Source organism: Siphateles boraxobius, unplaced genomic scaffold, assembly GCF_051911475.1.
Source record: "Siphateles boraxobius isolate OS27281-9 unplaced genomic scaffold, OSU_SipBor_1 6, whole genome shotgun sequence".
NCBI lineage: Eukaryota > Metazoa > Chordata > Actinopteri > Cypriniformes > Leuciscidae > Siphateles > Siphateles boraxobius.
The window spans coordinates 23,359,781-23,385,463 of record NW_027509186.1 but is presented as its reverse complement, the minus strand read 5'-3'; the positions used below and the strand labels follow the sequence as shown (position 1 = coordinate 23,385,463).

At 38.7% G+C, this 25,683-nt stretch overlaps 1 protein-coding gene across 9 annotated transcripts in view; it reads right to left on the bottom strand.

Annotated features, from left to right (window-relative positions):
• Window positions 1–25,683, bottom strand: part of brip1 (BRCA1 interacting helicase 1) — an 81,521-nt gene extending 55,838 nt beyond the window's left edge. For 4 of the 9 annotated variants that reach the window (XR_013195944.1, XM_077208280.1, XM_077208279.1 and 1 more), the window contains exons 1-16: window positions 25,517–25,667; window positions 25,036–25,162; window positions 24,734–24,845; window positions 24,056–24,247; window positions 22,156–22,298; window positions 21,911–22,069; window positions 17,050–17,352; window positions 15,154–15,375; window positions 13,388–13,587; window positions 13,036–13,168; window positions 12,798–12,952; window positions 10,974–11,142; window positions 10,745–10,885; window positions 10,109–10,270; window positions 3,807–3,978; window positions 3,612–3,733 (exon numbers count right to left, since the gene is read on the bottom strand). Coding sequence is in view for 8 of the 9 variants with exons in the window: in XM_077208280.1 (XP_077064395.1) it covers window positions 3,612–3,733; window positions 3,807–3,978; window positions 10,109–10,270; window positions 10,745–10,885; window positions 10,974–11,142; window positions 12,798–12,952; window positions 13,036–13,168; window positions 13,388–13,587; window positions 15,154–15,375; window positions 17,050–17,352; window positions 21,911–22,069; window positions 22,156–22,298; window positions 24,056–24,247; window positions 24,734–24,845; window positions 25,036–25,128 (2,478 nt within the window). In the remaining variant the exon portion in view is untranslated. Of the gene's footprint in view, window positions 1–3,611; window positions 3,734–3,806; window positions 3,979–10,108; window positions 10,271–10,744; window positions 10,886–10,973; window positions 11,143–12,797; window positions 12,953–13,035; window positions 13,169–13,387; window positions 13,588–15,153; window positions 15,376–17,049; window positions 17,353–18,516; window positions 18,794–21,910; window positions 22,070–22,155; window positions 22,299–24,055; window positions 24,248–24,733; window positions 24,846–25,035; window positions 25,163–25,516 lie in introns of those variants that run through there. The other 5 variants (XM_077208282.1, XM_077208284.1, XM_077208281.1 and 2 more) reach the window with 4 other exon arrangements.

Genomic DNA, 25,683 nt, shown 5'->3' with positions numbered 1-25,683 from the left:
GAACTAATTAGATTAACACCGGCAGGAGGTAGGACTGGTGAGGGGTGATCTGGAGAGGGCAAGGCTCCCCTGAAGATGACACCCTGGGCCTGTAGTGCTTCATACTTGCCTGCCCACACCCGCTGATCCATTGCAAAGGATGCGGAAGAAAGAGGCCACCAGACAATAGGCATCTGCTTTGCCATAAAAATGCCAGGGAGGCATCCATCAATTTTCACCCACTGCCCTCACGGTTTAAACGCTAACCTTTTTGAATTGACAAGTGAAAAGTTCAAATCCCGTCTGATGGGACAGGATGGCAAAAGCCTTTAACTATTTATGACAGCTACTGTGTTTCAGATGCCAAAACCTGAACAAGGGCATGACCGTCGCAGGTAAGACCTGTCTCTTGTATACATCAGCTCTGCGTCAACCGCGATGTTGTCACACGTTTTAATCAGGAATATTTAGAAACACATGGACACGTTGATATACACATAGGGCTGAATAGAAGAGCAAACACTTAAGCATGAGTGAATCAGCCATTTGATGCACATCTCAATCTCTAACCCACTGGAAGGGTTAAAAGCATCTGGATAGAGATCCTGTTGTCAACTAAAGGCCGTTACCCCAAGGCGGACTGTCATCTAAATCCAATCAGAGTCTATTTCACTATCAAGGCCTTCACTTTCCAGAACCACGTCAACACTCAATCCGACATGACAGCTTGCATATGTGAAAAAGCCAATTCTCGCTGCTAGCCAAATCTCCTCAATGTGCAAGAAACCACAAGCTGGAAGGGATTACGTAAAATGTCAGGAGATAACCCACTCTCTCATCAGCTTCAACCTCTTTACCTGTTCATCCTTAAAAACAGACATTTGACCAAGAGGCATGCATTGCAGCAGAGCAGAACACTGCCGCCGTTGTGCCCGTCACTGAGATCTCGTAGCCCACTGTCTGTCTGTGTTAGGTCACACTAAGAGTTCTCGGTTCCTCAATTAAAAGGAAAATCAAAGAGAAACAAGATACAACATTCCACACAAACCTTTACATTTTAACACACTTTCCATGTTCAAGCTTTTCATTAGGCATCGAGACACAGCATCAGCTGGAATAGCCCTTTTACTGCCTTTTAAATCAGAGATTATTTTTCTTAGTGAAACAAAACATGTTCCCTCCAGTTTTTATGTTCACCAGAGGCTATTTTTATGTGTGCACCATCAGCTTACAATGCCTTAGACTGTTTAAAGTTCAGCTTTGATCTTGTTCCCAATAACGGACTAATAAAACCGATACTCTCATTTTAGAGGCACTTTAATAGTTTTTCTGTCTATCTGGGAAGACTGTGCAGGCATCCACTCAACAGGACCTCTACTCTGACTGGAGAGTAGAAAGTGAAGTCACAAGTCACAATTAATTTTTGTGTACAGTCCTAAAAGTATGAAAAAATAAATAAATAATAAAATACAACAAAATCTAGATTTCTAGATTTTCTGAAAAAAAATGCAGTAGCGGTTTAAAAACTCACCATCATGAATGAAGCCGTTTTTGTGCGTTGTTGCTAAGATGTTATACGTAGCTGTTTAATGGACCTGTGAGTGTCAGTGCAAGCATTAATTTGCTTTGGACAGAGTAACCATTGCACTCTCACAGTAAATAGTATCAGTGTCCTCAATGTACTTTGGATTAACAGGGTCATATCCTAGGTATCCCCAGGGGTCATCTCCACCCCCCATGCACTCAACCAAAGGAGATGCATCATCTTGTAGCAAAGCTCAAAAAGCTTGCATGCAGGCTGTTAGTGTATGTAAACACAAGACTGTCGTGATGTTAATATATGAACAACACATAGAATAAGATGGACGAATTAAAAATACTTGTATAAAATAGTTTCCACTTCTTAGTAAATGGATTTCCATGACCTTTTCAATCGTTTGAGATTAAAGAACAAAGATTTAGAATTTTTTTTGTATTCAGAATGATTTGCTATCAAAATAATTTATCATTTTGTAAACTGATTTGACCAATACACAAAAACAAATGTCTCAAAAGAACAGCTTTCCTATCACAAGAATAAATTACATTTTAAAATATATTAAGACAGAAAACAGTCATTTTAAATTTTCTTAATAATAATAATAATAAATATAAATATATATATTATTAAAAAAATAAATGTATATTTCTGACATCTTTCAAAACAAACAATGGAGAAGCGCCCCAGGGCTCAGTATTAGGATCATTACACTTTTGTTACTTAAAGGACAGAAAAACTATGCATGCCCAAACCCCTTTACCAAAGACGACATTAAATTCACAACTTCTAAATATAAAATCTCATCTGAGGTGGCTGAGACTTCTGCACTGTGTAAACTATTTTACACATGGATGTGACTGTGAAGTGTATATTCACAATAGACATTTCACAAAATTCAGTTACTTGAAATCATCCCCATGGGAAAAAGCAAACTTAAAAAGATGTGCTGAAAAAGGAAATAAATAGAAATAAATTTAATAAATAGCATTTGCTCAAGAAACAAGTTTGAATCTTTTTAAAGTAAGAAAGAGTTCACTAAAACTCAATCTTTTTAACCTGCACTAAGAAAATGAGACAAAGCATTACCCGTGTCAAAGGGGGAGGTATTGAGAAGAAATCGAGGGCAGTAAACAAACACGTTTGAGTGCTGTCAACCACTTCATGTGGCATTTGAGACCAGAAGCAGCATTACGGTTGGTCAGGTGGACTAGAAACCCCCGCTTCTTTGCTCCTCACCCCCTCTGGCACATCAACTCAGCGCTTGTCCGCAACAAGCCACATGATTAAAACCTACCTCAGAACCCTCCAAAACTCATCCAAAATGGCAAACTCAATCGACCTCCACTGGAGCAGAAGTGAAAAAAAATCAAAGGCCTTCCCAGAGGTAAGGGTACAACCACGCCAACAGCTTCCGCTAAGGTGAAGGGCTCAGAAGTGTCAATCATCTGTACATATCCCCACGGTGACAGACCCAGTTAGGAAAGCTTCAACATACTCTGACAGCAAGGTAGACAGAAGGGGAAGCTTAAAGGTCAGGTCTATCTGCTAAGGACAGGCAAACCACAGCACAATCACTACTGAATTCATTTACGGATCACAGCAAGAGGGGGACTGTTGTTCTGCCTACAATGTAACTTTTTTAAGATATGAATACATATGAGAGGACAAACGATACTTCAGGGTTGAACAGGGGACGAAGAAAAGTTTTTAATCAGATTATAAAAATACTTCAATAGCCTAGCAAATAGACTCTCTAAGGGAGAAATTTACCATCAGTTCACAGCTGATTAAGCCACAAAAAAATGTGTATCCAGTTGTCTAGAACAACTACTAAACCAATAAACATGGAGGCCAGGCATAACAGCGATTTTACCATGAATATTGGATGGAATCATTTTATATGTTATGTTTTTACAGAATTCTGTTAATTACATCTGCTATATTCTGAAAGATCATCCATTAGATCCATTCATCATCAGATCATAGCATTATCCAGATGATACTAAGATGACCTGGAAAAATTTAGAAAACTTCACAGACATGTCAAATACATGTGGTTTTAATTGTGATGTGCTCTTTTTCAGACCATTACCTGCAAATCCTTGATATTAGGGAATGGGATACCAATTGTAACCACTGCTCTGGCATTGTCATCTGTGAAGTCTAAGCCCTCGCTCACTTTCCCTCTGCAAACAGCTATCAGCAGCGCTCCATCTGGGAAAATAAATCATAATCAACACACAGACAACAGATTTAAACTAGGCATTTGGAGTAAATCAACACTAACCTCTGTTTTCACAGTTGGCTGCTGTTCCTCTGATGGCCTTATAGTAGGTCTGCAGCAGCTCATCAAAATCACCCTTGCCACCTCCACGTGGCTCAGTGATCACAGTCTTTCGCTCCTCAAGCTTGTCCCACAGACCTGTGTTCATCCAGCGGTCCCTCAGTTTATCCAACATCTTATCAACACAAAAATTGACCAAGAATAGTATATTATTTGCAGGGCATCTCCCCAAAACAAGACAATCCAATACTTTTAGTATGTAATATAATATTTAGTAGTTACATTAGGATATAATATTCAGTCCATAATAATATGCAAGTTCACTGGGGTACAATACATTTTTTTTTAAAATTTCTATTCTGGTGCAACACATTTGTAATTAGTGTTATAATAGAGAGTAATAATAGGAATTTGTTAGAATGGTAGAAAGGGATGCCTTTAATAACAAACATAATGAAAACCATATTCTTGAACACAAAAGTATGATTCAAAACTGCAGCATCCATGTGGATCCCATTAAAATAAAAAACAAGACTCAGTTGAAGAGGAATGTCTGAACCCTGGGTTGCACAGTAATTCATAGTTTAATAAATGCAGACCTCCTGTTTGTATTGTAAGCAATTATCTGGTTTGGACCTTGTTTTTATATTTTTAACAAATAATGTACATTGCACACTAAAAGCCTGAGAACGAAAGCTCACAGCAAGACAGGACATTTTTTCTTCAGTCTTCTCTCTAGTTCCTGTTACTGAAAAACGATAAATTGCAAGCATAAACTCTGTTCATAATAAAAATCACTGTTACAGTGGTATTGTTAGTGCAAAAAAGTCAGTAACTCCGAAGGGAGGAACATTGATCTAAAAGCTCTCCCTCACAGGGAGCAATACTTGTCTCGGCTGTACGAATTTTCCTCTTGAATAGGCATGCCTTTACAATCCAAGGGAATCTTCACTGGCTTGGAAATGTGTTAGAAGGGTAAAGCAGAAGTTCTTCTTGTGATCAGCAAAAAAAAAAAAAAAAAAAAAATAACCTTCTCATGACCGCAGGAATTTGTGGCTTTATTCAGATAAACAAAAACAAAAAATAGAGAAGCGCCCCAGGGCTCAGTATTAGGATCATTACACTTTTGTTACTTAAAGGACAGAACAACTATGCATGCCCATACCACTTTACCAAAGACGACATTAAAATCACAACTTCTAAATATAAAATCCCATCTGAGGTGGTTGAGACTTCTGCACTGTGAAAACTATTTTACACATGGATGTGACTGTGAAGTGAAGCAAATACCAATTTCATCAGGTTTGTGCTTATAAGAACAAACAAGCAACTTGTCTTCAATAAAACATGACACTTGTGCTGAAGCTGCAACAAACTCATAAATGTCACTGTTCCAAAGACTAACAATTACTGCAAATCCGATATGAATAAAAGGTGAATTATTAAAGCATTCTCTCAGTAGACTGCCCAAGGATCAAAACACCCATTATACACACTGTACTTGGAGGAAATTCAGATTTCTGATGAAGAGTTCATGACAAGAGGAGGTGGAGGACAAGAGAAAAAAGAAGCTGAAACAAAAATCATGACTCATTTAGACGAATACAACCGATGGATTTGGATGCTGTATTCGGCATCTTAAATTCACCTTAAGGGTCAATGTTATTAATTTGTGCTTGGCCTGAAGTGTAACCCGATGATGACCTGACCATAACAGGATAATAAAATGCTGCCCCTTAAAAGAAAGGGACACAAGCAAGCACAAAGACTCCTTGTATAAGCTTGTTGTTTATATTCCCAGAGCTGTAATTTGTAAAGCCTTATAAAAGCGGGCGAAATACAATACATTGCCACTCCAGGAGTCCCTTGGCTCAAAGGGTAATGGTCCTAATGCTTTTATCTCACAGACACTGTGAGTAAACATCACTCTATGTCTGATTCCATTCAGTCATTTCATTACGGGCACATTTTCCACATCCCTCATTTTGACAGACTAGAGCCATAGTTTGAAAACCCAAAAGAGAAGCCAGTTAGCAATGAGGAAGAAACTCAAGATTCTCTCAAGATTCGACAGACTCAAAACTACATATTTTTCAAAATCAGCATCTTTCCATCCATCCATGTACTGAACAAATAATTTAAAAAAAAACGCTCATGCATGCAAGTGAGCAAAACAACTGATAAAACCACTTTCAGTCTATCAATCAAAAAAAAATTTGAAGAATTTAACCTGCCATTAAAAACATCAACAGTGATAGAATAAACGGACAGCATCCAATGTTGCCAGTGAAAATTAGGATCCGCAAGTGTGCACTTCTCTTTTAAGATGTTTGGACAAGGAATGGGAGTATGTGGGGGTGGTGGTGATGGGATGAGCACATGGCCTTCATGCCTAATTCATAGGCATTATCTGACAAGAGCAGCGCTGTTTCCACAGGGCCTAGACCAGGACACAGCAGAATGAAAATGTCAATCTGCACACTTGGCTGAGGCTCAGGTGCACAAACATTGCAGAAGTGACCCTACACCATCCCTCTCTGAGGTCAGTGACAGTGCCATCAAACAGATGGCGTGCTCCAAGACGACATGAACGCACTAGTACCAAACAAGCTCCGACAAATGATAAGAGGCATTTAACCTCACATCCTCATTCTACTGTGCATATCTGGAGAATAACAATCACAACCTAACTTTAGATAAAAAAAAGGATTTTCAAAATACAGTAATGTCTGACAACACAGCACTAGGCTACATTTAACCATCAGTATAAGTATATAAGCTGTGTGCAGCCCCACTTCTGACACCTCGTCTCTTACACTGCTCCCGAGGGCTGGGAGCTCAAGACACCAGTGACCCAGTCTCATGCCTTATTTAAGGTCCCCTTACAGTAGACCAGAATCTCACATCTTCAGAACTCTGCAGCAGACTAACATTATCAGCAATAGAGCACAACGGACACATTGTTTCCACAGTCAGTTGTATTTATTGACTGACAGTTGTATTTGTCACAAATGATCCTGGATATAAAACAGGAGGCAGAAGCCAATCAAATGTCTGTATAAATAGGTCACTTCACAATCCACTACTTTAAAAGGCGAGTAATCCCTGTTACCATAGCACATATACAGCCTTTGTATTATATTGTGAAATATATTTATTCTAAAATGTTCTACATTTGGACAACTCCCATTGCTTTAATCCTCTCAGATATGTGGTCATTTTTTTCAAAAATGATGGTAAATTAATAAATGTATAAATAATTACGTATATGAATCTAGCAATATTCAGCTGAACAAATATCTTTTAGAAGAACAATATTGAAAATGCTATATTCACTACTGTTGGTGTACATGTAAATGTGGCTACTGTTGTCTTTGACAGTAAAGAGAAAAACTCACACCTCAGATGTCTACACAAAAACGGGTAAAAGCGTTCAGAGAAGCTGTTGATAAAACAAAGCGGAGAGAAGACTATCTAGCGAACACCCGCAGGCACAACAAAAGCTGAATAATTCATTGTGGTTAGTCGACTAAATATATGCATCATTCAGCTTGTGTCACCATGCTAGATCAAGTAGGCCGGATGCAGTTCTCCTAGGGGACATGGAGGCGAGGTGGCACTGCGAGGCACAACTGTGTGCATTCTCTCTCACGCTCTTATTTCCTCTGCCACCTACACAACTCTTTATCAACTTTTCTCCAACCTTGATGCCATTCTGTCTTGTGACAACACATTGCTGTTTTTTCTTTGCAAAAGGCCTCTAAATAATGGACAAACTTGGTTGTAGGGTGGCATAAATGAAACATAGTGCCCTGGTGGCGGCAGGAGAAGACGTGTAGCTGCTGTAAATAATTCAGCTGCAAATATCACAGTGATGATCACGCCAAGGACATAGTGGAGTGGCGCCCCTGCCACCTGCCTGCAAGCACCCACACTCCTCAGCACTGACACGGAGCAGGCCATTAGTGTGAGGCCAAGAGTGAGAATTAAACACCACAGATAAAATTAATAAATAAATAAAAAAGATCTTTTCAAGTACGGTTCTGCTGTTATCTAGTCAAGAACTATAGCTGGAATAAAGGGGTTGCCTACAATTATTAACAATAATATGCCATGTTATTTACAATTATATGTTGTAAACATATACATAATAACGAATATATATAGATAAAAAAAAAATATATATACATATAAAATAGTATATAAGTATGTATATTTTATGTATCAATGTAAAAATGTACACAAAAATAATATATAAAATGAAAATACATATAATTATACTATATACTGTATGTGTCTGTAAAAACTCATATTTACATGTATTTATAACAGTAATAATATTATACAATAATATATAAAATACACAAAAATATATAGAGCAAAAGCACTAATAAATATATAAACAAACAAAGAAATCAAGCAAGTATTTCTGTAATACAATTACCTTGGATCACATGTGCTACAGTATCTCTACTGATACTGTTGAGACTGCATTTATAGCTATGCCTAGGAGACTGCAGACAGTATGCTGAGAGGCCTTTGGGGCTCATAGCCTGTGCTCAGAACCCCTGCAGAGCACTTTGACTTTGAGAGGATGCAAGTTATATAGATACATTCACCAACCCCTCCTTTCCACCCGACCTCGCCAGGCGCCAGCTTAGATGCATCTTCACACAGACAGCTTGGCGACGTCAGTTCTAATGGCCCTTATCTTAATCTGCTTTAAAAGCATCCTGCATTTCCACAAGATCTTTTCACCTTTCCTAGCCCACATTTAATAAGCAGGCCCTCCTAACTGTTTAGCCCTTCTTGTCATGAGGTCATGCCAGAAAACATGGGCCGCTGTGGTTAACAGGGGTCCAACTGAGACAGGTTGAAAGCTGCAAAAACACATTTTGAGAACAGTACACTGCTTGCGTGTCTATCTGTGTGAGTTATGAATGATAACGTTGGGTAGCCTGGGGGTGGTATAGCACATCTGGTGCCATGGGGACAAATGGCCAGATTAGAGACACATCATACACATGGTCCCTAGCAGAATGGAGAGATAGTGATCAAGCAGGCGTTGAGAGGTCTCTGGAGACTACAGATGTTCTGGTCTGCTCCTCCTCAGACAGGACTCTCAGTCTCCAGAATTTCCACAGTCTCCAATGAGTCCCTAAACTGCTCAATTTCCAGATTAAATATTTATCCGCATGGAGCATTCATACATGGACATGATATACAATAGGGAATTTATGTGGTCAATTTATAAAGAAACTGGTTCTTGTGTTAAAGTTGGGGTAGCATACTATGATTCTGGTAGGCTAAATATATTGGAAGAAATATATTGGAAATGTGCACTAAGTGTACATCAACACAAAGATGTACATGCACACACACACAGACATCTGAGAATGTTAATCATCCCCTCTGAGGGTACATCATGACAGGCAGCTTGAATAGGGCTGAATTATTCATTAACTAAACGTAACAAACAATGAGGAACAAAGTATTTTTCAATGGTTTTCAATAATTGAGCCTGTTACCTGAAAAGGGATACAGAAAAACCATGAGCCAGCACTCAAAGGTTTGTTCATTATCCATAATACATTACAGCCACGTATTATTGCATGTGGTCATTGTCTGACCGCTGCGATTGCATTTTGAAACAGATGCTTCTAGCGTTATGACTTTGAGGATCCTCTACCGGAATGTCAAACAGCAACCACAGTCTTACACAGCACACAGACTCTATTTTTATGGCAGTTCTGAGGAAAATATTAGCTTGTTTACAGAAATGCTAAATTGTGGTCTCTAAGGCCCCCCAGTGGCAGCTTTATAGTGCTGCAGTATCAAATTGGCATGACTTAGTAAAAACAACTCATGTTTCAGAATCTTAGATGTTGTTAGATTCTTTATAAGCAAAGAAATATGGTTGAGACTAAAAGGTTAACTGGATTTTTATATTTTCTGTTGCTACTTGCTAAAGTACTCGATTGAAGTGGGAGGTTGCCAGTGTATTGCTATACAGTTGCTAAGATGTTTAGGTTGGCTGCTAGGCCATTGGTAGTTCAGCAGGTACTAAATCAAAAGAGACCATTCCTAAGTCTCTATAGTCTATAAATATTGCTCAGGTGCCCACATTGAAATTAAAGTGGCCATTTTATCACTTGCTTACCATTCATATCCTTAGCACGAATGGTGCTACTAAAATGAACACTTTGAGTTAGAGGTTTGTTCAAATCCCTAACCATATGTATGAGCAAAAGTGATGCTTGAGTTAGCCAGCACCATTAATTGCAGATAATATTGATTCTACACACCTTGTAGGATGGCAGGAAGCAGAGAACCCCTCGACTCACTATGTGGCACACTTTCAAAAGCAGGGCTCCTACTTCATCTTGGAAGGCAAATGTCTCTGCATGCTGAAATGTGGCGCAAAGTTTACGACCCTGAGGCCCTGCACCAACTGTACCGACCCAGACCTGCAACAAACACACCTATTATACAACTCGGAATTTAAGTTACACTACCAATAAAAAGTCAAGGGTTATTTACATTTTCTGTAAAAAATTAATACTTTTATTTAGCAAGGAGACATTAAATTGATCAAAAAGATATTTATAATTTTACTAAATAAATTTCTTTCAAATTAATGTTTTCGAACTTTGTTCAAAAAGGAATCCTGAAAGAAAAAATGTAATGCGGTTTACACAAAAATAGTAAGATAATATTCATTCTTGAACACCAAATCAACATATTAGAATATTTTCTGAAGGATCATGTGACACTAAAGGCAAGAGTAAATGGCTGCTGAAAATTCAGCTTTGCCATCACAGGTATTTTAAAATGTATTAAAATAGAAAACAATTTTTAATTTGCAATAAACTTTCACAATATAACTTTTTTACTGTATTTTTGGTAGATCCACATCCTGATAAATGCTATGTAGCAATGACCTGTGACTTGCTGATAACGTGATTGGCCTCCAGCTGGATGGAGAATTTGATGCCAAGTTCAGAGGAAAAGGAGCTCATGGGAGAGAGGGTGCCCGAAGTTAGCACGATAGTCCGCACTGAATCGCTCAGATCTGAAAATGCCTGCCAAGCACACACAACCAACCACTACAGTAACAGCATTTTAATATATTTTTTTTTAAAGATCAGCAACAAGCAAAGTTGTTCTCACCACAGCAGGGTTGAGGCACCAAAAGCTCAGGGTGTGCACCAGAGTTTTGGTTCGGGTGCTCTGTCGGCGACGCTGGGGTCGTGCAAAAAAGCCTTGAGTGTCGGGCAGGTCCTGCTGGGTTGTCCACATGTAGCTCTGCTGGAGAGCCACACGGTAATCATCTGCAAACCTGTACATATCCACAAACAGAGAAATTAAGTAAAACCAATAGATGAATGTGAAATAACCGGATTTTGTGTTATTAAGTGGCTTACTAGAGCATGTAGTAGAAAGTTTGTTAAAAGCTTTTAAAAAGACAATTATTATCAAGTACACTAAAATACATCATAAGTTATTTTCGTGCATTAAACAAGGGCTGAGTGATATGTCAATTATTTGAAGTTAAATTTGTGATTTGTGAACAAATTATATTGGGAAACATTTATTCATCCATTAAGTTTCCTGAAGTCTGTGTCGCCACTCGCCAGACTAGTTTCACCAACCCACATGTCCTGTGAATTTAAATATCAGTAGCAAAAAATGTTTTTTCCATTCAAACAAATCTTTTACATTTATTACTGATTCAGCAATTCAATTGTATAAAAAACAAAATTAGGGCTGTCAAAATAACGTAAAAAAAATAATGCAGAATAATCCATTCCGTATTGACCTTTGACTCGGATCCGTTCTAGCCACCATTCGACTGTAAAATGAAGGAGGGAGACGAGAACGCGCTGCCTGGATCATTGATTGGAACATTTACTTATAAAAAACGGCCTGATGGAAGTGTTGATAAAAAATAAAGTCGTCTGCAATGTCTCCAGCAAGGAATTAGCATATCACCGGAGTTCGTCAACTCTAAAGTACCACATCAATGCAAAGCATCCAGAAGTTAACGTTAACCCGGAGGTATGACCTGGCACAGCCCGTGATACCAACTCTAGCAGTCAACGTCATCTTCAAACCACACTGGAGCAAACACTGAAATGCAAACTTAGCAAATCTGTATCTGACCGACTGAGCAATTCCCTTGCTATATGAATCGCAATGTCCTGCAGAGCAGTTTCGGTGATAGAAGACAGAGGGTTAGCAGAGGTTTGGCAAATTGCCTCTTCAGACATAACATATAACCTGCCATCGCAAAATACCATTATGTTAAAAATCCAGCAGCAGTACGACACTGAAAAAACAAAACAAAAGGAGATGTATTGGTGGGAGCGGAATATATCGCACTGACAGTTAGCAATCAATTTATTCATTGGTTATAACCCTTAGGTCATGTTTTTTGATTGTTATGGCCATTATTTGAACAGTGAAAATAATAATAAAATAGCTTTTGAACTTTAATGTCACTAACGCTGATTATTTATGGATTCATTTGAATTGAAATATTTAAAATACTTTCACAGCAAAAATTATGTATGTGATTAATTTAGATCAATTAATCACAGAGTACGTAATTAATTAGATTCATTTTTTTATGCAATGAAAACATTTTGTACAAATATAATGTAGTTAAATATTGGAGCAATTAAGTGAAAAATGAGGAAAAGTGAATGGGAAACAAGCATTGATTATTTATAACTAAAATTCATCATTTTACTTATAGCAGCTTATTTTGAATTTATGATTCCTCTCAAAATTTTACACTTAAAGTTATCTTTTACACTTAAATCTTGCCAACTCTTGAGAGTAGACTAGCATAAAGATACCCATAAAGAAAAAAGACATGGACTAAAAGCCATAAAACTCCAATTACGATTTCAAGGGGTCTAAAAATCACTGCCAAAAACCTTTTTAGAGAAAGTAAGGTAAGAAGAATGATGGGTAGTTTGTGATAATGACCTGCAATTTTGTCTGAAAAGAAATTCCAGCACCATAAAGAGGCTTTTGAGCATTGACTGAGTGTTGGAGCTGATGGTGGGAACCTGCACCGTGTCTTCTCTCCCGTTCACTAGCCCGATTCGCTCCTCCTTCTCTAGCACTGCTGCCAGGTTTTTCTACACAAATCAGAAAAAAAAGGAGGGGAGACTGTTAGTATACTCCAGGTAAAAGGGGAGGAAGGTACACAGAGGAAGAATACCTGTAGCAAAGAGAAGGTGTCTGCTGTGATGCCAAGGCCATGGAAGATGCCAAGAACCTCCATCCCTGTCCAGACCTTACATGAAGACTCAAATTCACGCTCCTCCAAGCCATCGCAGCTTTCCTGCACCCAGCTACATAAAAGTATGGACACAAATATATAATGAATTTTATTTCAAATCTTTCAATGAGTTGGACTATTTAGCTCCCAATTTACACAAATTACATACTGGTTCTCATAAAGAAATATGCCTCAGAAAGCAGATCTCTGCAGACTACAACTCATGATGAAGCCAAATATGGATGTCCCACCACCTATAATGTGAAATTATTGAAGAAAAGAGGGGCCATACTTGGCAAGGCTGCAGCAGAATGCTAGCAGTGGCTTGTGTTGCTCACGCCGAATGTTATGTGTCACCATTCCGTCGATCTCATCACGTGCCAGCAACAGCTGAGCTTGATTCAGGGTGAAACTGGCACTCTCACGGGCACAATCCTCTATGTTATGAGCCTCGTCCAGCACCACAATCTGCTCCTTCAGATTGATTTCCATCTGGAAAGAGGAGCAAAGATGGATACATATAAAAATTAGCGATGCACCGATATATCGGCAAACAATCAGTATCGGCAGATAAAAGCAATTATTAAAACATCGGTAAAACATGACCAACTGCAAAGCACACTGTGTATGAAGAAAATCTCTCGTGTTGAGTTAGTTAAGGCAAGTTAATGTGACAATAATGCATTAACAACTAAAAACAGCTACATAAAAACAGGCTCTATTTGACCCAATGGATCAACCGTAGTTCTAGCCAGGGTTGCCAGATCTGTATCCGTTTTGCCCTATACTAAACATTATTTGTCAATAAAACTTGCTTGTGAAGCTTGTGAACAATATCATTTAATGTTGCATTCACCTCAGGAAAGTCATCCGTTTGTTAGTTAGCTTTTAATTTTTTTTTTTCTGTTAATTATGCATGTTATATATATTAATTATACAATTATATATGTTTGAATAAATTTGCCACGAAGACAGGTGCTTATGAAAACTACCTTGTGTAACTGAGTTGTATACAAATATTTCAGCTTTTATTTGAGTGTAAATATTATATCTGGAAATAAATCGCAGTTGAATATAATAGCTCTGTTGTTAATCTTAACCTCTAATATTATAGTGTACCAAATGAGAGGGTTCTCTGTATAGTTTGCAGCATTATTTGGGAGAGTTTTTTTTTTAAACTAGGGGTGGACAGATTTTTTAAAATGTAACATTTTAGTAGTGCATTAATTTAATTAAATAGCTATGGAAAAATAACATGATTAAACTGATTTAATGCAATTAACACACCCAGCCTGCCCCAGACCTACGTAGAACATCTTACACACAGTTGATTGGCGACAACATGAAGAAGGGCAACATCTCACTGCGTGATGTAGCCTATAGAATTCAGTGAGACTGCAGTGAGAAGATATTGGGGCAAAATGCAGTTTTTGTCTTATATTTAAATCAAATGATATAGTTCACATGAGCAACAACTGCAATATCAAACGGGTGCGTTTTTTGTTCCGAATAGCATGAGTGCAAATGTGATATTGATTTACAACTGGTCAATAAATAATAATGTAACATTGCGGTACATTTTAGACACAATATTGTCTGTTTTTATCACCCTTGTACCCTAAAAGTTTGTGTGTAATAAGTTCTATGTTAAATCAAATAAAATATTTATTTCAAAAGCTACTTTTCATAATGTCTATTTAATGGTTTTCTCATTTAACACAATAATAACTTTGAATTATATTTTGCGGCTAATTTCTGAGCCAAATTTGATGTGCGATTCATTTGCGATTAAATGGATGAATTAATTGGCACATCATGTAATAAATTAGATTAAAAAATGTATTCGCTTGACAACCCTAGTTTTTAGTCTCTTACACAAAAATATATTATTAAACTGATAAGTGTGGTATCAGCACAAAACACAAAAAAATTAAAACATAGAAATGTAAATAATCTATAAAGCAACATAATTATATCTATATAAATAAAAATATAGTAAATTACATTCTGTATATACTGAAACTTAAATTATATGGTAGCTTATGGATTGATGCTCACACTCTCACGAATAAGGGGGTCAAGCAGGTAGTTGTAAGGACAGAACACAATGCAGGCCTCTTGCATGAGCTCCCGAGCTGCGTAGTAGGCACAGGACCGCAGCTTGCCACCAAGACGCACCAGATCCTCAATGTCCCAGGCCTGGTGTAGCCCATGTACCCACTGTAAAGAGCTCTGATCACGCATTTTATGCACATTGTGGTAGTACCGGCATGACAGACCCTGAAATGACATGGAAATACACAAACGCAGACAGATAACATCGCTTTATGAAAAAAGGTATGCTTGAGATGCATTTTAAAAAGATTTAAGTGCATAAGTGGTAAAGCGCAGTGCTAGCAACACCAAGGTTGTGGGTTTGAATCCCAGAGAATGCATGAACTGATACAACGAACTGTTTATGTGACTATTTAGGCAGGTGCCTCAATGCAGAAAAGGGAAGCATCTGTGCATTGTTTCGCAATTCACTGGAAACTGTAACATGCAGCTGAAAGTCTAATAGCAGCTTCCAGTAAACATACTCAAAGAGGGATTAATCGTCAATGAGAGCATGGGATAAACGTCAACCTGATCGTGCCGTTTTATTCCCCCTGTCCTCCAACCCTAATGAAGGTGATGATGGCATCACTGAGGGGTGTGCGACCTAATGACAAGTGTCTGAAAGGCCTACGCACTTCAGCCATTCAGTAGGGCCAGGAGAGCAGAATAAAGACTCAGAGTGTGGCTCATAAGAGGACACAAGAGATGGGGCCTCAGGGAGTTTGAGGAAAATGACAGCTCATTCCCTCCTCTCTCTGAGCAGGGTTGTCGGCAGGGGCGCGACACAGTCGAGAGGTGAGTGGACACCTGTGGTGACAGCATAATAGGTATCATTATGTGGGCTGCCCGATGGTCAGAGACTAAGTAAAACGGACAATACCGAATCTCCCACTGGAACAAAGTGTGTTTGAAGCCTTTGACAAAGCTGCACAACAAAAAAGGTCTGTATGACTGATTGGGGATATTATCGCCTGTAACTGTTTTCCACAACTTTGGTGACGGAGATTAAGTTTGTGAAACCTTAAAGCAAGGTTTTGCATTTCAGTGTGGGCAGCTCGTCTTCTTTTCTTACCACAGTATTACAGTGAAAGGAGAAGAGGGATCACAGAATAAGTGGCCACACTTGCTGTTTGGCCTGCAGGCCACGGTGAAGATCAGGAAATGAGGTGTTTGGTTCCACAGTAAAGAGTGGGTCGATCTCCGTTCACAAGATCCAATTTAAGACTTTTAAAGGCAAACAAATTCATGATGAGCTGTTCACTACTTAGGCCAAACACTTAATGATGAAACAGGGCAAAAGCCATGACCTGTACACTTAGGTGGTCATTGGAAATAGTGTGTAAAGGGGTGATCTTTTGCTACACACACAGAGGGGGAAAAATACACTGGTGTCAGTTTAGATTTATTACTATGATAACAATCTAATTAGGATGCACCACAATTTCAACCACCGAAAATATCATTCTTCAGTCAAATGTCGAAAATACAGACAGAATCTGTTAAGGTACGGCCACATTTACTGTTGTTCTGTGAATTTTTTTTAGGTGAAATCCAGTCATTTCAATAGACATACACACGATCAAGAATTTCCGCATGCAGATTTTGCAAGGGTTGATCATATCATAATGTGACCTTTTGCGTCTTTACTACTTAACACTAAGTTTGGTTGAAGTCATCATTGCATTGAACACCAATATCGAGTTCAGAGTTCAGTCTCATAAAAGGCCTTGAACTCAGTGAACCTAAATCTACTCTCTTTTACCCCTCTCAGAGGCACTAATGATGACAGATGAATGAAGAACCTGTGCTCAAAGGTGGTTGCGATGTCACGGTGTAACCTGGGAAGGGGTGACTCACGTTCTTGGCCTCCAGCAGCTCCTTGCAGCGCTCGTTGCGGTTGGCATGAGGTACCACTTCGGGGTGGACACAGGTGTGGTCTCGGCTGGACAGTATTGTCATGGGCACAGTGGAGTAAAGCGTCCGTTTCAGCTCCCGTGCGATCTGTGTGATCTGCTTATGAGTACGAGTGCCGAAGAAGATCTTTGGGATTTTTTTCTTCTCACTTCCCTCTTTGTCTTTCTCATTGTACTTGGACTTTTCAACCAGTTTCTGTCCTGCTTTGAGGTTGGCGCAAGGACAGAGAGAACAAGACACGGGAGACTGTTGGACACAAAGAGAGAGAGAGAAAAACAAGTCAAGCGTAAAAATTACAAAGAGAAACAACCTACTTGAAGCAATTCTACAGCCCTTGTTTGTCCAGCTCATGAAAAGGCTTTTGTATAAGCAGTCGTATAGATAATCATTCAAATAACAGGCAAAAGCTATGAGTCAAGACAGATTGACCCCAAGCAAGACTGTAATTTTAGACAGTGCCATTGTTCACGCTACTGGCCCTCTGATTGGATCTCTTTAATTGCAGCTTTCACACAAAGGGCCATGCCTGCCTGCAACCAGCTCTAGTGGTGAAACCGATCTTGAGGATAGTATGAGCATTTTAAGTGTCCCACTTTCCCCTCCATTCATGGGAATGACACAACTCATGTGTTACACAGTTGGTGTCAAACAGAGAGTCATTGCTTCATTCTGTGGGAGACAGTGTTATTGTCCGAGTACCGAAATACTGCATGCATGTGTTTTAATCTACACTACTTTAGTTTTTTTCCTTTCAACATGACTTTGTTCAGCCATGTCTGATAATTGGTTGATATTACAGTTACTATTTTGCATAAATAAATAAAAATAAAATAAAAATCACTTTAAATGCTAAAAGTGAATTTAGGCATCATGCCATTATAATGTACAGAATGAAAAAAATGACATATTCATTTTGAAATTTTCTAAAGATTACATTTAACTTTGTTATTAAATTATTTGTGTTTTTAACTTTACCTTTGCTGGCATTTAACACTTAATCTAAATGAGCATGCATAATTTTGTCAAATAAAATCTCTATTTTCAGTCATCCTTCAGTCCTTCAAAATAACAGTAGCTTCTTTTCTTTTCCTAAAAGTGACAGAAAGATTATCCCTCATAAGCAGATGCTAAGTCACGGCGTGTGTTACACCTTCACATCAGGGATCAAGCTGTCCTTTAGCCTGCACTCCACCGAAGAGGTCCAGCTCCAGTTACCCAAGTTGCTTCTCAAACCTTGTTTGTCATTAAATATTACAGTAAGTGATAGAATGGAAGCGAACGTGAGCCTGTCTTGCAAACCGTCCCCCGGTGGGACAAAGACCAGGTCCGACGTGCTAAATAAACAGAGAGCTGGCAGCAGCTAAGGTTACGGCTTCGCAGGAAGAGTTACGGCCCTGCCGATCACCTTACCTGCTGCTGCCACATTCAATAGGCCAGTCCAAGTATCCTGCCTCCTATACTGAATAATTACTTATTCATCGCAGGGGGGAAAGAAAGAGCCGATTGTGAATGGGAAGCCTTGTCAGTAGCCGTGCAGGAAACAGCTGACACAAGGGTATCCGTTACATGCAGCCTGCCACAGTTTCGGCCCCTCTCGCTACCGCACAGCAAATAAGACACCCCTGGAATGCAGATAACAGCCTCCATTGGCCAGACCTGCCGCCATAGACACATTCAGGCGGACTGGCGCATTCTTTCCGGCGAGGCCCGGATATCAGCGGAGCAGAGAGTTACACCTCAGGCCACTCCAGACCTCAACAGCGGCTCCTAATAAAACAGTGCGTGGCATTGTGTGGGAGCGTTAACCCAAGCATGCTGTTCCAGTCAGGGGCAGACACCTGCAGATGCATCTAGCAGCTCATTGCTCTGCTAATAAAATGTGGCCATTGTTCTGGAACCAAAAAATGAGCAAGGATATTGGGAAAGCGTCTTCGGGGATTTGTTGCAGCACTGGTGTACAATGAAGGCATTTCACGACTCCTGTGGGACCTAACAGCTACTTACAGTTCAGGGCCAGCACACATACTACAAATACAAAAAATAAGCTGCAAGTCACTATGTGATGTGTTTTAGGGGTAATGGAAACATGAAGAGTAGAGAAAGAACTTTATTTTTGCTGGACTTTTTTTTTTTAACAAATCAGAACCGTGACAGTTGGTACCGTTAATGGTTCCCGCATGAGCATTCATCCACTGATGTGGATGGAACACCGAACTAAAATGAAGGTGATTTGGAAAGTGTTCAATGTGTTACTACTCATTGTAAAATACAAAGCACGACCTGTGAAGTCTGATTAAAATGAAATACTTCTATGTGGAATGCTCCTTTTGAACGAATAAAAAGAAATACTGAATGACCAATGAAGTCAAATGTTTCCTGAGAGAACAATTTTTATGAACCCATCTTTTTAAAGAAACAAAAACATACAGCACTTCTAGTGAAGCCTGATTCACAAGCAAATGACTCTTACGAGCCAGTGAATCAAAAACAGAAGCACAATATGAAGTCAAAAGATTCCCAAGTTAATGCCTTTTCAGAACTGTTCTCTTTTAATAATAATAATAATTAAAAAAACACAAGTAGCTGATGACTGATTCACTAAAAAAATTACTCATAAAACACATACTGTACAGTGAATCAAAGTCAAAACCTTCCCAAGTAAACAACTTTCATTAATTAAGAAACATCCAGAACAACTAAAACTGAAGTCTAATTCTCATGCTAATGACTCTTATGGCCAGTTGTTCGAGTAAATGACAAACTCTTATGGATCAGATGTAGCAGTTTCTCAATTAATTAGACTCAAATTTAAAAGAATACTTAATGGAACCGTTAAGCAGCCTGAATCATTAAGATGAATCAACATCAGAACAGGAATCATTAAATTCTTGTTTAAAGAGGCGGAGGATCCTACAGAGTACATATCAGTTACTGCAAAAAAAAAAAAAAAACATTATAAGGGCTGGGTTTGTTCTGTAAGACAGTGCCATTTCTGTTTGCCAGGTGAGGTGTGGAGAGAGCAGCTCCTGTGTTTGAGATGGTGAGGCTAGATTGTCTGTGTTCTACAATGGCCCTGTGGTGGAAGATGCAGGCCCAAGTGTGAGCACGAACAATGGAGACTGCATTTCAACAGGCTGGCTCTGAGAGCCTGACACCTGAGAGACTGAAATCTCACACTGTCCGCCTGCCTGGGCCACTGCACCCTTACCATACAGATGGACAGAGAGAAAAGGAGATAGCGGGTGAGAGACAGAGACAGCGAGTGAAGCATTTCAGTGAGGTCTTTACTCCATATAGCCCTCCTGATAGCTGCCCCGGAGTGCCCCCACCCCGCAAATCCCCAATCTTACAAAGCACCTGTTTATCCCCGGAGCACCGTAACCAGCGGGTGAACCCCATTCAATATTTATCCCAGGCTTTCACAGATCACTGCCAAGCAAGGCAAACCTCTTAATTAAACTGGAGCTCGCTTCAAAGGGCCCATTGAAGATGTCAGTCAGCGCTGGCAGGGGCCGAGAACGGTGTCAGGTGAGAGAGTGAAACCTAAGACCTGCTTTCTCTTCTTCCCCCTACCCAACACACCCATAGGCCCGCCCATCAAGCCCAGGCCGTCCTCTTCAGTGACCGTCCACCAATCTCGAGGAACACATTAGACAAGTCACTCCCTTTTCCATTGTCCCTGTTGTAAGCAATATGTCCTACAGTGTGACGGGGCGTTCACACTGACACAGATTCCTTTCACCACTGGCCATGTGAATACCTGCGGTGTTTGTTACACTGTATCAGATTTTCCTCATGCAGTACATGGAGATGCTGAGCTGAATTATATAGCCCTACATGTGAGCCTCTCTCAACAAGCCAAATGAATGGTAACCCCACATTAGCAGGATTTCTGCTAAATGGGAATGATGAAGTACAAACTGTCTGTTTAAGGTTATCAAATTACAGATAACATGTCAGGCAGATTTTCAGAATTCATCCAATCGGAAAGATTGGATAACGTACCATAAAGTTTGTGATCTAGTCAATCTAGTATCCCCAAACATCAACAAAAACCCACTTTTGCATTCATACTGTCGTGAGCTTTGTTTAAGTACCATCCTACATATATAGGATATATAGCGACTATGTGTGTGTACATTAAATCAGAGTCCTATGGCTTTTTCTGACACAGCACTAGTCAAATTACTTTAATTAAACTTAGATAATGCCTGCTTAAGGACACAGCTGTGTGAAAAAAACCTGGAAAAAAAACAATAATATCCCCATGAACCTGTTTTGACCCATCCTCTGCTGCCACCCGGTGGTCAATGTATAATACAACGCAATACATAACATTATAGATAATTTAATAATTACAAGTTACAATTAAATATATAATTATAATATTGTTTATTTAATAATAAATACTATTTATTACTATTTATATAATACAAAACAGCAGAAGTCTTAAAGCCATTGTTCGCCCAAAAATGATAATTTCTGTCATCATTTACAGCCCCTCATGTTGTTCCAAACCTAAATGAGTTACTTGTACTGAGAAACTGTTAGGGTAAAAACATTCTTCAAAATTTCTTCTTTTTGTGTTCCACACAATCCAAAAATTCATGCAGGTTTGGAACAACATGAGGGTGAGTAAATGATCAGAGTTTTATTTATTTTTTGGTAAACTATCCCTCTGGATACTGGATGATGAAATGTAGAGAAATATCAAACAGTGCTCTTCATAGCTATTTTTGACACTGTTACATCATATTCTCCAAATTAGAGATAAGAGAAGAAAATGAGTCTGAGGTGCACTTACACAACACTGTGGCCTTGACTGGCAGCTATCAGCTTTGGCACCGCTGTTCAATTCCATGGTCCAACTCTGAGCCCCAGGCACCGGTCTCCCCAGATCATCCTCCTCTTCATCATCATCAATGTAAATCACTCCACGTTCGAGACATCTTCGCTTGCTGTCCTGTGGAAAGAAAAAAACCTGAGTGTGACAAGACTCAACAAGCCAATCAATAATGTCATAGGAATAGAAGCTATTGGTGGCGGTACCTTTTGCCCTGTGCCTGGTGTACGAATGCGCTTCCTGTCAATCTTAAAATCACCATCTGGTTCTCCATTGGAGAGAGAGGCTTGAAGTTTCTCAGAGAGACGGGAAGACAAAGTCGACTTTTTAGGCTGGTCACTTTTGACTGCTGAAACAAAGATACATACTTTATGAGAAAATGGATTACACTTAAGTAATGTATCAAAGTGTTTCCTTAACAGTGCTGCATCTACATCTACAACAGTGCTCCTATTATGCTTTTTCAGATCTAACTGTCATGTAGTGTGTAATATAGCTGTTCGTAAATGTAAAAGGTTTGCAAGTTTCAAAGATTAAGGCCTTGACCACAATAATACGTTTTCGTCTGAAAACGCATATTTTTCTGTTTTGGCCTTTCATCCACACTGAGATGTCGTTTTTGTCAACAAAGACGGAGCTTTTTGAAAACGGACACCCAAGTAGATAAATTTGAAAATAACGTTTCTGTGTTGGAGTTTGGACTTTTGCGTCTCCTTGCACTTGGATGGACAGATACACACTCTCGGCAAGTATTGTCGTAAACACAGTCCGTTAAGTCTAAATCAGTGGTTAACCGATATATCGCCAAGGCGAATTGGCATCGGCCGATAACTTTTCCTGTTTGGTCCAGGAATGGTCCAACTCCAGCTGTCAGATATTCTGAAGTGCGCATTTGTAGCCTGCATGAACGTGTTACTCTGTGTGTGACAGTCAGCTCAGCCTCACTGGAGACGCACGATCGACAAACTATGCAGCGCTGTATTCAGCTGCCCACTATGTTATATTCATGTCATTTCCACTGTGCTGTAAGTAAAGTTAGTGTTACCTTGTCTTTATTTGAAAAAATATGATTTCCAGTGCACAAAAACTTACCAGACTACTGAGTAAGCCCTGTTGGTTACAGTGTTTACTTCCCTTTTATTCATATTTTTCCAACAATTTCTTTATTTGTGAAAAATACTGTAATACGATAACATAATCAAGAAGTTGCCATCTACAGTAAGTTGGTTTAATTTAGAGGTCAAATTTTTAAGTCATTTTCAAATTATTTCTTTCTTAGTAATTTATTAAATATTAAATAAAATAAATATAAAGTATAAAATGTATACAGTATATCAACCACCCTGCTCTCTAAGAACGTAAACAGTTGAGATAGAAATCGGATGTGTATCATATTGGATCGGTGCACAACAGCCTATAAATGCCTGCTTCTAAGTCATTAATGTTAATCAAACAACAAAACACAGCTTTAACAAAGATTAAGCTATATTAAATGTATACACTATAATGTTATTTTACATTTAATTATTACATTTCTGTATCTGAAATGAATTCTACAGTCAGACCTTTATTTGTAATTTTGTTATAGTGTATTTATCTGTGCTTGTAAATAGTGTATTTGTTATTAAGTTTTACTGACTGTTCACTTGAATATAATGTTTGAACTTTATTAATTAGGCAAGTAGTTTTTGGTGCAGTAAGTAAAAAGTGCTTAATGTTGTAGGAGAACCACAAAACAAAATTAAGAGCCTTTAAAATAGCATAACAGACATTAAGAAATTATATTTTATCTACAGTAAGTAATAAGTTAGTAGAATCATCTAAATGTTACAAGATGTATTTTTTGTACTGTTTTAACTTGCTACACACACACACACACACACACACACACACACACACAAATTAACAAAGCTCAACCACCATCTGAACTGATTCACGAAACAAATGACTCATTTGAGCCAGTTATTTTAATGTATTGTTCAAAAGACTCACACTCACAACTGAGTTATTGGTTTGAATCAGCATAAAATAATCACTGAATCCATCACAAGGTTACCAAATTTATTTGACTTACGGCACCATAAAAATGTTTCAGAAAATGCTCACCTCCTTTTGACAGAGGGTTTGTAGCTTCAGCAGAAGTACCTTCACCAGCATGATCCACCAGAGGTGGTTTAGATGCTGTGCGGTTGAAAGTGGGATGTGCATTTTGGCTGTGGCACACACATTGACATGGAGTAACCACTTCTGGTTTCTTACAGTCGGCCGAACTGGTGCCTGCATTCGGCTGTTCCTTACCTTAATATATGATCAAATTAACAAAATACGAGGCATTGTGTAAATGCATTGTTAACAAGAGTTTAGTGTCACATAGATCATACATACAGGTTCCTACACATTTTTCATTTCAAAATTCCATACTTTCCAGACTCAAATTTTCAAACCTATCTGTACATTTTTCAAACCACATTTAACATAGATGGTCCATACATCATTATTTTCAGCATTACATTTGGTGTATAGTACAGTCATCTATAAATATTTTTCATTGGTTTTCTTTTCTCAAAGTGATAACATGTGCTTTGGCTACATGATGTATCTAAAACGCTCTATAACCTGCATATTCACCTCTGACACATCAGTTTCATAATGTAAATGTGGTTTGATGTTGCGCAAAGTACAGTCTGATTAAAATGATCGTTTATCTTAGTTAGCGTAGATGCCAGAACGATTGGCAGAAAAGTTAAAAACATTGCAACTCATTGAAAAGATTTCTAGACATACCAAACTGTGCTTGCTGCCATGCAAGGGCCGAACAAAGCAAAGCAAGACTCTTCCCACTGCCAGTAGGACTCTCCAATAGACAGTGCTTTCCATGGTTAAGTCCACGAATGATCTAAGAGAGATGAAGAAAAAACAAAAACAAAAACAAACATGTTTTCAAACATGAAAATTACAGACATATCAATCAAAAGTAAAGAGGCAATTTTAAAATGTTTTGTATAAAGATGTTACTGATGACAGAGCTAATTCACTGTAAAACACATTAACAAGTCTGTCACCAGGTTCAAGACAACAGATCTTACTGAATTCATCATGGCCAGCTGAGAGGGATAAGCTTTGCAGGGGAAGTTTATTTTCACCCCTCCTATGGTGTAGTCCACTGGAGCCGCAGCCATTCTGTGTGTCTCTGTTTCCAGTGGAAGTCAGTGTCTAAGGACACAAACATTAGAGCTTTATGAGACTGGAAAACTCTCTTCATCTGACGCTTTGACAGCTCAGCTCCACCTATCAAAGTGTGTTGTGGGTTACGTTAAACACTTAATTTAAACTAAATGAGCCTGACATCATCTATCTTAATTATACGAGTAATATTTGAAACGACACTTGACCTAACTAATAACATATCTAATATAAGACATGATTCAATCGACTACAAAAGAATAAACGAGTGTTTTATTATAACATTTGACGTTACTACAGAACTGTCTGCGTAAGTTAGCAAGATAGTTTGTCATACTTGCTGCTATTAGCATGGAAATAACACCCGTAAGTTACTTGGTTTACCTCAGGATTAATGTAAATTAGAGGAATAGCAGATGAATTACGTAGAAACGAAAACATACATTTTTGACGGGATAAAATTAGCTGTGTAAACAAAACGAGGCTGGAAAATGAAACTCCCGCGCTGCAGCACACAAAACAAGACGTCCATACGTCGTCAACGTGACGTC